The 18339-nt window shown below is 48.1% G+C and overlaps 1 protein-coding gene across 1 annotated transcript in view; it reads right to left on the bottom strand.

The window, feature by feature from the left end:
- Positions 1-16802, bottom strand: part of B4GALT5 (beta-1,4-galactosyltransferase 5) — a 56147-nt gene extending 39345 nt beyond the window's left edge. The window contains exon 1 of the mRNA XM_069750818.1: positions 15015-16802. Within this exon, the coding sequence (XP_069606919.1) occupies positions 15015-15135 (121 nt within the window). The 5' untranslated portion in view covers positions 15136-16802. The remainder of the gene's footprint in view (positions 1-15014) is intronic.
- Between the last annotated feature and the right edge of the window lie 1537 nt (positions 16803-18339).

Raw genomic sequence — 18339 nt, 5'->3', positions numbered from 1 at the left:
TGCCAGTCCATTACAGCCTGTAGCTTGGCAGGATCCATAGCCAAACCCTGGGCAGAAATGATATATCCAAGGAAAGGCAAGGACTCCTGCTCAAACACACACTTCTCCAACTTAGCGTAGAGGGAGTTTGCCCGTAAGAGGTCGAAGACTTTGCGAACATCTCTCCGATGGGAGTCTATATCTGGAGAGTAGATGAGAATGTCATCCAGATAGACTACGACCGAGGTGGTGAGCATATCCCGAAAGATGTCGTTCACAAAGTCTTGGAAAACGGCTGGGGCATTACAGAGCCCAAAGGGCATCACTAGATATTCATAGTGCCCATCCCTGGTGTTAAAAGCCGTCTTCCATTCATCCCCCTCACGGATGCGAATCAGGTTGTAAGCACCCCGCAGATCTAACTTTGTAAATACCTTTGCTCCCCGTAGCCTATCAAAGAGCTCAGATATCAGGGGTAATGGGTACTTGTTCTTAACGGTAATTGCGTTAAGACCCCTGTAGTCTATGCATGGACGTAAGTCTCCAGTCTTCTTCTGTACGAAGAAGAACCCAGCCCCTGCCGGTGACACTGACTTCCTAATGAATCCTCTTGCCAGATTCTCCTGAATATACTGGGACATTGCCTCCGTCTCCGGGAGAGATAACGGGTAGACTCGACCCCGGGGAGGCTCAGCACCAGGCAAGAGGTCAATAGGACAGTCATAGGGGCGGTGAGGCGGAAGGGTCTCCGCAGCTCTTTTGGAGAACACGTCTGCATGGGACCAATAGTGCTTGGGGAGAGAGGAAAGATCTGCGGGTACCTGTGTAGAAGCAACCTGAACGCACTCCCTCTGACATCTACCCTCACAGGATTTACTCCATCCCAAAATTCTCCCAGAGGACCACTCAATATGAGGAGAATGGTAGCGAAGCCATGGCATCCCCAACAGGACCTCATCAATTCCCTCAGGAATGACTAATAGGGAGATTATCTCCTGATGTGATGGAGACACAGATAGGGTGAAGGGAATGGTTTGGTGGGTAATCTGTGAAGGTAGTGTTGACCCATTTACCACTCGAACGGTCACTGGCTGGGCGAGCATCACCAAGGGTATTGCGTGACGCTGGGCAAAGGCGGAGGACATAAAGTTACCCTCTGCCCCAGAGTCCAAGCATAGCTCGACCGTGAGAGTGGATGGGCCTATGGTAATTGTCCCCTTGAAGGACAACTTTGAGGCAAACGTCGCCGTGTCTAGTGTACCTCCTCCAACTGCCACTAGACGCTGACGTTTCCCCGACCGCTGAGGACTCTTGGAGGCAAGACGTCCTGACTGCTGGCGAACATGACGAACCTTATGTGCACGAGCGGACTGAGACTTGGATCCCGCTCGTGTCACCTCCAAGGTCTCATGTGACTCAGATGTCTGGACTGGAGATTTCAAAGGTTTGGCGAAGGTAGGAGCCAGCCGAAACCTCTGCCTACACTGGGCTCGTTCCAACCTCCGCTCGTTAAAACGGAGGTCTATACGAGTAGAAATAGATATTAACTCCTCCAGTGTGGCAGGAATCTCCCTAGTGGCCAGAGCGTCCTTAACATGGTCAGCCAGGCCCCTCCAGAATATGGGGATAAGGGCTTTATCCGACCACTCCAGCTCGGAAGCTAACATACGGAATCGGACGGAAAAATGGCTGACCAAGGACTCACCCTGAGTTAATGCCAGTAGTTGGAGCGCTGTATCATGGGTGAGTTGAGGTCCTAGAAAGACCTTTTTCAGCGTGCCCAGAAACAACGGAGCACTCTGCACCACATGATCATCACGCTCCCACAGCGGCGTAGCCCACTCCAACGCCCTGTCCGACAACAGCGAGACAATAAATCCCACCTTAGCCCGCTCTGTAGGAAAACGTGCAGCCAGGAGCTCGAGGTGGATAGAGCACTGACTCACGAATCCCCTACAAGTTTTGCAATCTCCAGAAAATTTTTCTGGCAACGGGAGGCGGGATAATGTCGGAACAGGGGTGGCAGTGGACAAGGTTGCTGCCGCCACGCCAGCAGCCTTTACAGCAACTGCGGTAACATCCACAGCTGAGGTTGAGTTCTCGAGAACCTTCAACCTACCCTCCAACTGCTGGATATACCGCAAAGATTGCTGAATGTCCGCCATACTAGCCAGACCTTGGCGCTAGTATTATGTTAAGGACTGGCGGAACGCACCATGTATAGATGGTACGAAACTAGGTGCGTTCGCAGTCCGAGGTCCACCGTGCAGGTAAAAGACTCTGCAGCTAGCAAGACGGACAATATGGCGGTACACTAAAGGATACACGCGTGGGTTAAACCTCACCCAGCGTGAAGAAAGCGATCCTGTTAATCCACAGGACCGCAGTACCGCACTAGTGCGCGAGCAAGTGGTCAGCGGACTTAACCCCAGAAGGGATTGGAGCCCGATTAGACCCTTGCTGGCGTAACACCGCAACTGGGTGTGTAGAGAACTTTAAGAAGTAAGTGCACAAGAGTGCGAGCGATGCCGCACTAACGGACGCCACTAACCACCCAGACTCGGGTATGGAAAGCGCAAGGCATGCGCACGGCGCCGTACTGGCAGGCACAGCTACAGGACGCTGAGATGTGTGTCTAGTGCTGTAGGCTAAGTCGGGCGCTAGGTAGCAGCCATACACCTTCCGCGAACAGACATTCAATAGGGAAGGGTTTTCAAAGGACGACTTGCACTCACAACATACACACATCAACAATTGTTAGACAATACTAGCGCATGGCCGTGCGGTCATGCGCAGTTTATATAGGAGCAGCACAGGAAGTGGCCACAGCACTTTTGCCCTTCTAGGACCTGCCAAGAGGACCAATGGAATGTGCTGCAGAGCCTGAGCACATGACCCTCGATCTCCAACGGGAGACCTTACGCTGGGCATGCTCAGTACATGCAGACAAGGACTTAGTCCCAGAGAAGTCCGCTCGTTGCTGACCAGTACTGACTTTAATGGCAGAGACTGGAGAAGCAGCACTAACTCTCTGAACAGAGTGAGAATGAGCAAGACGCTGGGACCGACGTCCTTGCTGAGCAGGCTCCACTGCGGCTGGACAAGAATGGGAGACCGCAGCGGAAGTGGCTCGAGATTCCCCCAGTGCAGAAGCGGGAACTCGACCCCTAACACTCCTATGAACAGTTTAGGGATTTCTGTCCACAGCCTACATTTTGTGCAGCAAACCCTGCACTGACCTACTGCATGTGCTCAGGGCTATACAGGAAATAACAAGTCACATGCTGATATTGCAGCTATAGGATTATCGCTGGTGCATTGTGCCCAAATCATGTGTATACCAGTGTGAAATCTAACTGAATCAGCTGCTCCATGTGCTGGTGACAACAGCTAAATATCTGATCAGGTTAAGGCCTCGTCATGCTACTCTTGAGCAGAATATATAACACTAGATGGTGGCCCGATTCTAACGCATCGGGTATTCTAGAATATGTATGTAGTATATAGCACAGCCCACATACTATATTGCACAGCCACGTAGTATATAGCACAGGCCACGCAGTATATAACACAGCCCACATAGTACATAACATAGCCACTTAGTATATTGCCCAGCCACATAGTATATAGCACAGCGCCCGTAGTGTATAGCACAGACACGTAGTATATTGTCCAGCCACGTAGTATATAGCACAGCCAAGTAGTATATAGCACAGCCACGTAGTACATAGCACAGCCACATAGCATATAACACAGCCTACGTAGTATATAGCAGAGCCACGTAGTATATAACACAGCCACGTAAAATATTGCCCAGCCACATAGTATATAGCACAGCCACGTGGTATATAGCACAGCCACATAGCATATAACACAGCCACGTAGTATATAGCACAGCCACATAGTAAATAGCACAGCCCACATAGTATATTGCCCAGCCACGTAGTATATAGCACAGCCATGTAGTATATAGCACAGCCACGTAGTATATAGCACAGCCCGCATAGTATATAGCACAGCCCACGTAGTATATAGCACAGCCCACGCAGTATATAGCACAGCCCACGTAGTATATAGCACAGCCCACGTAGTATATAGCACAGGCCACGTAGTAAATAGCAGACACATAGTATATTGCCCAGCCACGTATATTGACCAGCCATGTAGTATATTGCTCAGCCACGTAGTATATTGCTCAGCAAAGTAGTATATTGCCCAAACATGTAGTATATTGCTCAGCCACGTAGTATATTGCTCAGCCACGTAGTATATTGCTCAGCCACGTAGTATATTGCCCAGCCATGTAGTATATTGCTCAGCCACATAGTATATTGCCCAGCCATGTAGTATATAGCACAGAAATGTAGTATATAGCACAGCCCACGCAGTATCTAACACAGCCCACATAGTATATAGCAATATATATCTGCTAAAAAAAGAATTAAAATAAAAAATAGTTATATACTCACCCTCCGTCGGCCCCCCGGATCCAGCCGAGGCGTTTACCGATGCTCCTCGCGATGCTCCGGTCCCAAGAGTGCATTGCGGTCTCGCGAGATGATGACGTAGCGGTCTCGCGAGACCGCTACGTCATCATCTCGCGAGACCGCAATGCATGGACCGGTCACCGGAGCGTTGCGAGGAGTGGGAAAGGCCTGGGCTGGATCTGGAAAGTGAGTATATAATGATTTTTTACTTTTAATTATTTTTAACATTAGATCCCGCGCCAATGTCGCTGATTGGTCGCGCCGGCTGGGCGCGAACAATCAGCGAAACGGGATTTAAATCCCGCGCCAATGTCGCCCAACCAGCGAAGCGGGATTTAAATCCCGTGCCAATGTTGCTGATTGGTCGCGCTGGCTGGGCGCGACCAATCAGCGAAGCAGGATTTAAATCCCGTGGCAATGTCACTGATTGCTGGCGCCGGCTGGGCGCGAGCCATCAACGAAGCGGGATTTAAATCCAGCGCCAATGTCGGTGATTGGTCGCACCGGCTGGGCGCGAGCAATCAGCAAAGCGGGATTTAAACCCCACGCCAATGTCGCTGATTGGTCGCGCCGGCTGGGCGCGAGCAATCAACGAAGCGGGATTTAAATACCGTGCCAATGTTGCTGATTGGTCGCGCTGGCTGGGCGCGACCAATCAGCGAAGCAGGATTTAAATCCCGTGGCAATGTCCCTGATTGGTCGCGCCGGCTGGGCGCGAGCAATCAACGAAGCGGGATTTAAATCCAGCGCCAATGTCGGTGATTGGTCACACCGGCTGGGCGTGAGCAATCAGCGAAGCGGGATTTAAATCCCACGCCAATGTCGCTGATTGGTCGCGCCAGCTGGGCGCGAGCAATCAACGAAGCGGGATTTAAATCCCGCGCCGATGACGGTGATTGGTCGCATCGGCTGGGCGTGAGCAATCAACGAAGCGGGATTTAAATGCAGCGCCAATGTCGGTGATTGGTCACACCGGCTGGGCGTGAGCAATCAGCGAAGCGGGATTTAAATCCCACGCCAATGTCGCTGATTGGTCGCGCCGGCTGGGCGCGAGCAATCAGCGAAGCGGGATTTAAATCCCGCGCCAATGACGGTGATTGGTCGCAATGGCTGGGCGCGAGCAATCAACGAAGCGGGATTTAAATACCGTGCCAATGTTGCTGATTGGTCGCGCTGGCTGGGCGCGACCAATCAGCGAAGCAGGATTTAAATCCCGTGGCAATGTCCCTGATTGGTCGCGCCGGCTGGGCGCGAGCAATCAACGAAGCGGGATTTAAATCCAGCGCCAATGTCGGTGATTGGTCACACCGGCTGGGCGTGAGCAATCAGCGAAGCGGGATTTAAATCCCACGCCAATGTCGCTGATTGGTCGCGCCAGCTGGGCGCGAGCAATCAACGAAGCGGGATTTAAATCCCGCGCCGATGACGGTGATTGGTCGCATCGGCTGGGCGTGAGCAATCAACGAAGCGGGATTTAAATGCAGCGCCAATGTCGGTGATTGGTCACACCGGCTGGTCGCGACCAATCAGCGAAGCGGTTGGACTGTAGCATCGCAAGCTGCAGGAAAAGCTGCTGCGGAGGCGACGGAAGGTGAGAATATCACGATTTTTTTTTTATTATTATTTTTAACATTATATTTTTTTACTATTGATGCTGCTTAGGCAGCATCAATAGTAAAAAGTTTGTCACATAGGATCAATAGCAACATTAACAGAATGCCGCGGTGTAATGCAATCGGTTTAATGGACTGCTACAACTCTATGTGGGCGGCGGGCGCTGACTGGGGGGGGGGGGGGGAGTATGGAGGGGGCACTGACTGCAGGGGAGTAGGGGGCGGCCGGACTGTGCCCGTCGCTCCCAAGAGTGCATTGCGGTCTCGCGAGATGTTGACGTGCGGTCTCGCGAGACCGCTACGTCATCATCTCGCGAGACATCAATGCATGGACCGGTTACCGGAGCGTCGCGAGGAACGGGAAAGGCCTGGGCTGGATCCAGAAGGTGAGTATAAAATGATTTTTTATTTTTTTTAAATTATTTTTAACATTAGATCTTTTTACTATTGATGCTGCATAGGCAGCATCAATAGTAAAAAGTTGGTCACACAGGGTTAATAGCAGCGTTAACAGAGTGCGTTACACCGCTGGATAACGCGGTCCATTAACGCTGCCATTAACCCTGTGTGAGCGCTGACTGGAGGGGAGCATGGAGCGGGCACTGACTGCGGGGAGTAAGGAGCGGCCATTTTGCCGCTGGACTGTGCTCGTCGCTGATTGGTTGCGGCAAAACAGCCACGACCAATCAGTGAATTGGGATTTCCGTTACAGACAGACAGACAGACAGACAGAAAGACGGAAGTGACCCTTAGACAATTATATATATAGATAAGATTTCTGTTAATGGAGCATGGCTTTCATATCAGCAGATCTGAAGGATGTTCCTAAACTTGCTCTGAGGGCAGACCTGACAGGAAACACAATCTAGCCTCCTTCAAGTCCTCCTTTATTTCAGGTCACCCACCTTGTGACCTGTGTGTATACCTGTGTGTGTTATTCACACATATAATCATGACATATGGTTATTTCCCACTTCCGCCATTGTTTCCTACATCTGCTTCGTCTCTAAGTTCACACTGCGTTCAGTGACTACATTAAACCGACTACATTACACCGCGGCATAACGCGGTCTAACGTAGTTCGATAACGCCGCCATTGAATGCAATGTCGGACGCATCGCTAGCGCACGCCCACAATGGGCGTGCGCTAGCGATATGCCATCATTTGAGTGACGGACCTGAGACGCGGACTGCAGCGTTTCCAGGTCCGTCACTGCTAGCGCAGATGGAGCTAGCAGATGCGCCGGCACTTGCGCTAGCAGCAGCCCGTTAGCGTATGTGTTGAACGGGCTGCTGCTAACGCAATGTGAACTTAGACGATTGTCTACACATCACTTTATTGATTTTGCAGAAAGGATTTCCTCAGTTCTGAGAATGGTAAAGTAACCCTAATCCAGTTCCTAAATTCACACAAACCGACAGTGGCAAGTCAATAGTCGATATATTCTGTTGTCTTGGCACCGTACAGCTCAAGGACTTCAGAGCACCAGAATAGAGACATCTTCACTTCTACACTCATGACCTTGTGAGTCGGATGCAGATTGTAGGAAACTAGAACACGGATCATCTTCATTTGCTAAAGTTTAACTGCAACGTCAGAAAACTTTTGACATGTCAAAATAGAGACATGTCGGAAGAGTTGACAAGTTGGGATCTAGTTGCTGAATCCCCCACTGTTCGCTAAAACAAAAGAACAGTAGTACTCAGCTGAATCAGATCTTCTTCAAGACTGGAAACAGTCTCAGTACAAAATCTATGAGCCCCTCTTCAGTCTCCAAAAATAGCAGAGAGCAGTGCTTGGCTGAGCGCTAGTGACTGTTCAAGTTAGTGACGGGTAGGACTACTGGCAGCGAGAACCAAAACAATCAAACCTTCACTGACCAGACATCGGTCCCTGTACTGATTTATCACTGATAAGTCCTAGATCTGAGCTACCACTGACCAGACATCGGTCCCTGTACTGATCAGTCCAATATCTGAGCTACTAGTGACCATACATCGGTCCCTGTACTGATCAGTCTTATATCTGAGCTACCACTTACCAGACATCGGTCCCTGTACTGATCAGTCTTATATCTGAGCTACCACTTACCAGACATCGGTCCCTGTACTGATCAGTCTTATATCTGAGCTACCACTTACCAGACATCGGTCCCTGTACTGATCAGTCTTATATCTGAGCTACCACTTACCAGACATCGGTCCCTGTACTGATCAGTCTTATATCTGAGCTACCACTTACCAGACATCGGTCCCTGTACTGATCAGTCACATATCTGAGCTACCACTGACCAGACATCGGTCTCTGTACTGATCAGTCTTATATCTGAGCTACCACTGACCAGACATCGGTCCCTGTACTGATCAGTCTTATATCTGAGCTACCACTTACCAGACATCGGTCCCTGTACTGATCAGTCTTATATCTGAGCTACCACTTACCAGACATCGGTCCCTGTACTGATCAGTCACATATCTGAGCTACCACTGACCAGACATCGGTCCCTGTACTGATCAGTCTTATATCTGAGCTACTAGTGACCATACATCGGTCTCTGTACTGATCAGTCCAATATCTGAGCTACTAGTGACCATACATCGGTCACTGTACTGATCAGTCTTATATCTGAGCTACCACTTACCAGACATCGGTCCCTGTACTGATCAGTCCAATATCTGAGCTACTAGTGACCATACATCGGTCACTGTACTGATCAGTCTTATATCTGAGCTACCACTTACCAGACATCGGTCCCTGTACTGATCAGTCTTATATCTGAGCTACCACTTACCAGACATCGGTCCCTGTACTGATCAGTCTTATATCTGAGCTACTACTGACCAGACATCGGTCCCTGTACTGATCAGTCACATATCTGAGCTACCACTGACCAGACATCGGTCCCTGTACTGATCAGTCTTATATCTGAGCTACTAGTGACCATACATCGGTCCCTGTACTGATCAGTCGCATATCTAAGCTACCACTGACCCAGACATCGGTCACTGTACTGATCAGTCCTATATCTGAGCTACTACTGACCAGACATCGGTCTCTGTACTGATCAGTCCTATATCTGAGCTACCACTGACCCAGACATCGGTTCCTGTACTGATCAGTCGCATATCTAAGCTACCACTGACCCAGACATCGGTCCCTGTACTGATCAGTCGCATATCTAAGCTACCACTGACCCAGACATCGGTCCCTGTACTGATCAGTCCTATATCTGAGCTACTACTGACCAGACATCGGTCCCTGTACTGATCAGTTCTATATCTGAGCTACTACTGACCAGACATCGGTCCCTGTACTGATCAGTCCTATATCTGAGCTACTACTGACCAGACATCGGTCCCTGTACTGATCAGTTCTATATCTGAGCTACCACTGTCCAGACATCGGTCCCTGTACTGATCAGTTCTATATCTGAGCTACCACTGACCCAGACATCGGTCCCTGTACTGATCAGTCCTATATCTGAGCTACTACTGACCAGACATCGGTCCCTGTACTGATCAGTTCTATATCTGAGCTACCACTGTCCAGACATCGGTCCCTGTACTGTCAGTCCTATATCTGAGCTACCACTGACCCAGACATCGGTCCCTGTACTGATCAGTTCTATATCTGAGCTACCACTGTCCAGACATCGGTCTCTGTACTGATCAGTTCTATATCTGAGCTACCACTGACCAGACATCGGTCCCTGTACTGATCAGTTCTATATCTGAGCTACCACTGTCCAGACATCGGTCCCTGTACTGTCAGTCCTATATCTGAGCTACCACTGACCCAGACATCGGTCCCTGTACTGATCAGTCCTATATCTGAGCTACCACTTACCAGACATCGGTCCCTGTACTGATCAGTCCTATATCTGAGCTACCACTGACCGTTTCTGTACTTCCCCATCACTAACTGACATCAGTCTCTGTACTGATCCATCAGTGACCACACATTAGTCTCACTACTGATCGATGACTGACCAGACATTAATCCCCAAATTGATCCATCTCTGATTAGACATCAGTCCTTGTACTGATTCATCACTGGTCAGTCTTAGATCTGCTCTACCACAGTCCAGACATCAGTCTCTACAATTATCCACCACTGACCAGATGACATCAATTCTTAAGCTGATACATCTCTGACCAGACATTAGTTTCTGTACTGATCCATTACCAACAAGACATTAGTCCATGAACTGATCCACCACTGCCTAGACATTGGTCAGTGCATTGCTACTGTCCATCACTGACCAGACATTAGTCCCTTCACTCACACATCACTGACCAGGTAACGGTCCCTGTATTTACACTGACCAGGAGTCTCTGCAATTATTATCACTTAAAGGGGTATGGCCATCTTCAAGATCCAATCCCAATATGTAGTAGGTGTAATAATAATAATATTAGCAAATACCTCCAATTAGAAATTTAGTATAGTTCTTCTGACACGCTATGTCGCTTACCCCATGTGCAGGGCATTGCAGTAGCTTAACTATCCATGGTTATGGCCACTGATATAGTGACAGTTAGTTGTTAGTGGTCATAACAATGGATATCTAAGCTACTGCAATGTGCCCTGCACATGGGGTAACATAGCTTATCAGAAGAAATATACCTCATTTCTAATTGCAGGTATTTGCTGATATTATTATGATTATTACCACCACACCTACTACCGGTACATATTGGGATAGGATCTAGGAGATGGGAATGCCTCTTTAATGATCTGTCAATGACATCAATCACTGGACTTAGAAACAACCACAATCCATATATTGTCTGGCCTTCGCTCACCTTGAAGCTCTATAGGCACAGGAAACTCCCATCGCAGTTCAAAGAGAGGAAATAGTTGGACCTTGAGAGGGACTACAAGTCAAAGCAGAGCCTGACCATGAAAAGACCTGTCACAGTCTACCCACAATAAACACAGCAATGTATGTAAAATAATCTACACACGGATTCTCGGCGGTACGTAGGATCTTTGATGGAAGCTCAGTCCACGTCAGTATATGCTGGGACTGATCAGGTCTCCACATCTGGTATAGAACATATAATACATACAGATGCTCTTCCCAAAATTAAAATATCATCAAAAAGTTAATTTATTTCAGTTCTTCAATACAAACAGAGAAACTCATGTATTATATAGAGTCATTATAGAGTGATTTATTTCAAGTGTTTATTTCTGTTAATGTTGATGATTATGGCTTGCATAATCACAGTAAATTAGAATACTTTATAACACCAGCTTGAAAAATGATTTTAAAATCCGAAATGTTGGCCTCCTGAAATGTATGTTCAGTAAATGCACTCAATACTTGGTCGGAGTATGGAGGTGATCGGCCTGTGGCACTGCTGAGGTGTTATGGAAGCCCAGGTCGCTTTGATAGCAGCCTTCAGCTTGTCTGCATTGTTGGGTCTGGTGTCTCTCATCTTCCTCTTGACAATATCCCATAGGGGGGGGTTAAGGTCTTTTGAGTTTGCTGGCCAATCAAGCACAGTGATACTGTTGTTTTTACACCAGGTATTGGTACTTTTGGCAGTGTGGACAGATGCCAAGTCTTGCTGGAGAATTAAATTTCCTTCTCCAAAAAGCTTGTCGACAGAGGAAAGCATGAAGTGCTCTCAAATTTCCAGATAGATGGCTACGCTGACTTTGGTCTTGAGAAAACACAGTGGACCTACACCAGCAGATGATATGGCTCCCCAAACAACCACTGACCTCAAGCAGCTTGGATTGTGGCCTCTCCACTCTTCCTCCAGACTCTCGGACCTTGATTTCCAAATGAAATGCAAAATGTACTGTTATCTGAAAACAACACCTTGGACCACTGAGCAACAGTCCAGTTCTTTTTCTCCTTGGCCCAGGTAAGTCCACTCCTTGTAAATCTCCCACGAAGTTTTGAATGGCCTTTTCTTAACAATCCTTTCAAGGCTGCGGTTATCCCGGTTGCTTGTGCACCTTTTTCTGCCACACTTTTTCCTTCCACTCAACTTTCCATTAATATTCTTGGATACAGCACTCTGTGAATAGCCAGCTTCTTTAGCCTTGTCCTTTTGTGGCTTAACCTCCTTATGGAGTGTGTCACTGACTGCCTTCTGGACATCTGTCAAGTCAGCAGTCTTCCCCATGATTGTGGAGCCTACTGAAACAGACTAAGGGACCTTTTTAAACGCTTAGGAAGCCTTTGCAGGTGTTTTTTGTTAACTATTCTAATTTACTGAGATAATGACTTTCGGGTTTCTAGAGGAATTTTCAACTTGGCAGGGTTTTTTCTTAGACAAACATGCGACTTTTTAAAAAGGTGGCGACTTTTTGTGCTAAATGGTCACAAAAAAAGTTAAATTAAAAGATAAAGATCATTTTTGACATTGCGCCAAAGTTTATTAACCATGTGCTCCATTTTCAAGAGACTGGTGCTAAAAAATTGTTAATGAATACCATAAGTCAAAAAATAAAAATATGGCTTCAATAAATCGAAAATGATGGATAGGGCCCTAAGTCTTAAAAAACAGTGATAATATCTCATTAGGAGTAAAGGTACCTTCACACTAAACGACGCTGCAGCGATCCAGACAACGATCCGGATCGCTGCAGCGTCGCTGTATGGTCGCTGAAGAGCTGTCACACAGACCTCTCTTCAGCGACCAACGATGCCGGTAACCAGGGTAAACATCGGGTTACTAAGCGCAGGGCCGCGCTTAGTAACCCGATGTTTACCCTGGATACCATCCTAAAAGTAAAAAAAAAAAAACGCTTCATACTTACCTTCCGCTGTCTGTCCCCGGCGCTCTGCTTCTCTGTACTGGCTGTGAGCACAGCGGCCGGAAAGCAGAGCGGTGACGTCACCGCTGTGCTTTCCGGCCGCTGTGCTCAGTGAGTGCAGGAAAGCACAGCGCCGAGGGACAGACAGCGGAAGGTAAGTATGAAGCGTTTGGTTTTTTTAACTTTTAGGATGGTATCCAGGGTAAACATCGGGTTACTAAGCGCGGCCCTGCGCTTAGTAACCCGATGTTTACCCTGGTTACCAGCGAAGACATCGCTGAATCGTCACACACACCGATTCAGCGATGTCAGCGGGAGATCCAGCGACCAAATAAAGTTCTGGCCCTCTAGCCCCGACCAACGACATCACAGCAGGATTCTGATCGCTGCTGGGTGTCAAACTGAACGATATCGCTAGCGAGGACGCTGCAACGTCACGGATCGCTAGCGATATCGTTTAGTGTGAAGGTACCTTAAGAACATCTTGTGAAATGACCAGGACTGGATATCTCACAAGGAACAGGTAATACATGTCACCAAGGCTCTGATACCATATACAATGACCAGGACTGGATAGCTCATAAAGAACAGATAGTACATGCCACCAAAACTCAACAATACCATATACAATGACCAGCCTTGAATATCTCATAAAGAACAGATAATACAGGCCACCAATGCTCTGATACCATATACAATGACCAGGACTGAATATCTCATAAAGAACAGGTATCACGTGACACCAAGGCTCTACGATACCATATACAATGACCAGGACTGGATATCTCATAAAGAACAGATAATACATGCCACCAATGCTTTATGATACCATATACAATGACCAGGGCTGGATATCTCATAAAGAACAGGTATCACGTGACACCAAGGCTCTACGATACCATATACAATGACCAGGACTGGATATCTCATAAAGAACAGTTAATACATGCCACCAAGGCTCTACGAGACCATACACAATGACCAGGACTGAATATCTCATAAAGAACAGATAATACATGCCACCAAGGCTCTACGAGACCATACACAATGACCAGGACTGAATATCTCATAAAGAACAGATAATACATGCCACCAAGGCTCTACGATACCATATACAATGACAAGGCCGCCTGAATATCTCATAAAGAACAGGTAACACGTGCCACCAAGGCTCTACGATACCATATACAATGACCAGGACTGAATATCTCATAAAGAACAGATAATACATGCCACCAAGGCTATGATACCATATACAATGACCAGGACTGGATATCTCATAAAGAACAGATAATACATGCCATTAAGGCTCTACAATACCATATACAATGACCAGGACTGAATATCTCATAAAGAACAGGTAATACATGCCACCAAGGCTCTACGATACCATATACAATGACCAGGACTGAATATCTCATAAAGAACAGATAATACATGCCACCAATGCTTTATGATACCATATACAATGACCAGGGCTGGATATCTCATAAAGAACAGTTAATACATGCCACCAAGGCTCTACAATACCATATACAATGACCATGACTGAATATCTCATAAAGAACAGGTAATACATGCCACCAAGACTCTACGATACCATATACAATGACCAGGCCTGAATATCTCATAAAGAACAGGTAATGCATGCCACTAAGGCTCTACGATACCATATACAATGACCAGGACTGGATATCTCATAAAGAACAGTTAATACATGCCACCAAGGCTCTACGATACCATATACAATGACCAGGACTGAATATCTCATAAAGAACAAATAATACACGTCACCAAGGCTCTACGATACCATATACAATGACCAGGACTGAATATCTCATAAAGAACAGATAATACACGTCACCAAGGCTCTACGATACCATATACAATGACCAGGACTGGATATCTTATAAAGAACAGATAATACACGTCACCAAGGCTCTACGATACCATATACAATGACCAGGACTGGATATCTCCTAAAGAACAGGTAATGCATGCCACTAAGGCTCTACGATACCATATACAATGACCAGGACTGAACATCTGGCATATAACAGGTGGCTGGTCTAGTCCTATTCTGTCAGTAGAGTTGCACTCTCAGTCATACACACCCATTGACAACACACACTATTTCCCACCGCTCAAGTCTCTTACCTATGCCTGGGGCAGCGTATATAAAGTAAAGGAATGAAGATGACAAGGAGAAGAGGAAGAGGACTGCGATGGCTGATCGATTCCGGATCTGCAAGATCTTCTTCATGGCACGACAGACCATAAAGCAATGGGGAAGTCAATGGAAGAGGTTTCTAAAAGTGTGGAGCAGTCACAAAGACTCCTGATCACTTGGATCCCAAAGTGGAGGAGGTAAAAAGTTTCTCGAAATCACTGGGGCCATAAAGGCGAAGGGGGTTGTGTACTTCTCTAAATCATTGTGACTATGGCACGGCTACTTCTCCACACCAGTGGGATCCTTAAAATGTGTAGGCTTTGTAGTTTTCCTGATTACAGGGATCCTAATAAGGAGAAGATTGTCCACTTCTCCAGATCACTGTGACCCGTAGTTCACTAGAACATTAGGACACTTAAGATGTCTAGGATGCGTACTTCTCCAGATCATTGGGATCACACAGAGGAGGCTGTGAACTTCTCCAGATCATTGGGATCACACAGAGGAGGCTGTGAACTTCTCCAGATCATTGGGATCACACAGAGGAGGCTGTGAACTTCTCCAGATCATTGGGATCACACAGAGGAGGCTGTGAACTTCTCCAGATCATTGGGATCACACAGAGGAGGCTGTGACCTTCTCCAGATCATTGGGATCACACAGAGGAGGCTGTGAACTTCTCCAGATCATTGGGATCACACAGAGGAGGCTGTGAACTTCTCCAGATCATTGGGATCACACAGAGGAGGCTGTGAACTTCTCCAGATCATTGGGATCACACAGAGGAGGCTGTGAACTTCTCCAGATCATTGGGATCACACAGAGGAGGCTGTGAACTTCTCCAGATCATTGGGATCACACAGAGGAGGCTGTGAACTTCTCCAGATCATTGGGATCACACAGAGGAGGCTGTGAACTTCTCCAGATCATTGGGATCACACAGAGGAGGCTGTGAACTTCTCCAGATCATTGGGATCACACAGAGGAGGCTGTGAACTTCTCCAGATCATTGGGATCACACAGAGGAGGCTGTGAACTTCTCCAGATCATTGGGATCACACAGAGGAGGCTGTGAACTTCTCCAGATCATTGGGATCACACAGAGGAGGCTGTGAACTTCTCCAGATCATTGGGATCACACAGAGGAGGCTGTGTACTTCTCTAGATCGCTGGGATCCTACAGAGGAGGCTGTGTACTTCTCTAGATCACTGGGATCCTACAGAGGGGGCTGTGTACTTCTCCAGATCATTGGGATCCTACAGAGGGGGCTGTGTACTTCTCCAGATCATTGGGATCCTACAGAGGAGGATGCTGCGTACTTCTCCAGATCACTGGGATTCTATAGAGGAGGCTGTGTACTTCTCCAGATCATTGGGATCCTACAGAAAAGGATGCTGTGTACTTCTCCAGATCATTGGGATCCTACAGAGGAGGATGCTGCATACTTCTCCAGATCACTGGGATTCTACAGAGGAGGCTGTGTACTTCTCCAGATCATTGGGATCCTACAGGGGAGGAGGCTGTGTACTTCACCAGATCGCTGGGATCCTACATAGGAGGCTGTGTACTTTTCTAGATCACTGGGATCCTACAGATGGGGTTGTGTACTTCTCCAGATCATTGGGATCCTACAGAGGAGGAGGCTGTGTACTTCTCCAGGTCACTGGGATCCTACAGAGGGGGCTGTGTACTTCTCCAGATCACTGGGATCCTACAGAGGAGGAGGCTGTGTACTTCTCCAGATCACTGGGATCCTACAGAGGAGGCTGTGTACTTCTCTAGATCACTGGGATCCCACAGAGGAGGCTGTGTATTTCTCCAGATCATTGGGATCCTACAGAGGAGGAGGCTGTGTACTTCTCCAGATCACTGGGATCCTACAGAGGAGGCTGTGTACTTCTCTGGATCACTGGGATCCAGAGGAGGCTGTGTACTTCTCCAGATCACTGGGATCCCACAGAGGAGGCTGTGTACTTCTCCAGATCACTGGGATCCCACAGAGGAGGCTGTGTACTTCTCTAGATCACTGGGATCCCACAGAGGAGGCTGTGTTCTTCTCCAGATCACTGGGATCCACAGAGGAGGCTGTGTACTTCTCTAGATCACTGGGATGCCACAGAGGAGGCTGTGTACTTCTCTAGATCACTGGGATCCCACAGAGGAGGCTGTGTACTTCTCTAGATCACTGGGATCCCACAGAGGAGGCTGTGTACTTCTATAGATCACTGGGATCCACATAGGAGGCTGTGTACTTCTCCAGATCACTGGGATCCACAGAGGAGGCTGTGTACTTCTCTAGATCACTGGGATCCCAGAGGAGGCTGTGTACTTCTCCAGATCACACAGAGGGGGCTGTGTACTTCTCCAGATCACTGGGATCCACAGAGGAGGCTGTGTACTTCTCTAGATCACTGGGATCCCAGAGGAGGCTGTGTACTTCTCCAGATCACACAGAGGGGGATGTGTACTTCTCCAGATCACTGGGATCCCACAGAGGAGGCTGTGTACTTCTCCAGATCACTGGGATCCCACAGAGGAGGCTGTGTACTTCTCCAGATCACTGGGATCCCACAGAGGAGGCTGTGTACTTCTCCAGATCACTGGGATCCCACAGAGGAGGCTGTGTACTTCTCCAGATCACTGGGATCCCACAGAGGAGGCTTTGTACGTCTCCAGATCACTGGGATCTCACAGAGGAGGCTGTGTACTTCTCCAGATCACTGGGATCCACAGAGGAGGCTGTGTACTTCTCTAGATCACTGGGATCCCAGAGGAGGCTGTGTACTTCTCTAGATCACTGGGATCCACAGAGGAGGCTGTGTACTTCTCTAGATCACTGTGATCCCAGAAGAGGCTGTGTACTTCTCCAGATCACACAGAGGAGGCTGTGTACTTCTCCAGATCACTGGGATCCAGAGGAGGCTGTGTACTTCTCCAGATCACACAGAGGAGGCTGTGAACTTCTCCAGATCACACAGAGGAGGCTGTGTACTTCTCCAGATCACTGGGATCCCACAGAGGAGGCTGTGTACTTCTCCAGATCACTGGGATCCAGAGGAGGCTGTGAACTTCTCCAGATCACACAGAGGAGGCTGTGTACTTCTCCAGATCACTGGGATGCCACAGAGGAGGCTGTGTACTTCTCCAGATCACTGGGATCCAGAGGAGGCTGTGAACTTCTCCAGATCACACAGAGGAGGCTGTGTACTTCTCCAGATCACTGGGATCCCACAGAGGAGGCTGTGTACTTCTCCAGATCACTGGGATCCAGAGGAGGCTGTGAACTTCTCCAGATCACACAGAGGAGGCTG

Source organism: Ranitomeya imitator, chromosome 2 (assembly GCF_032444005.1).
Source record: "Ranitomeya imitator isolate aRanImi1 chromosome 2, aRanImi1.pri, whole genome shotgun sequence".
Classification (NCBI taxonomy): domain Eukaryota; kingdom Metazoa; phylum Chordata; class Amphibia; order Anura; family Dendrobatidae; genus Ranitomeya; species Ranitomeya imitator.
The sequence above is the reverse complement of the archived record's forward strand: the minus strand, read 5'-3'. Positions and strand labels throughout refer to the sequence as shown.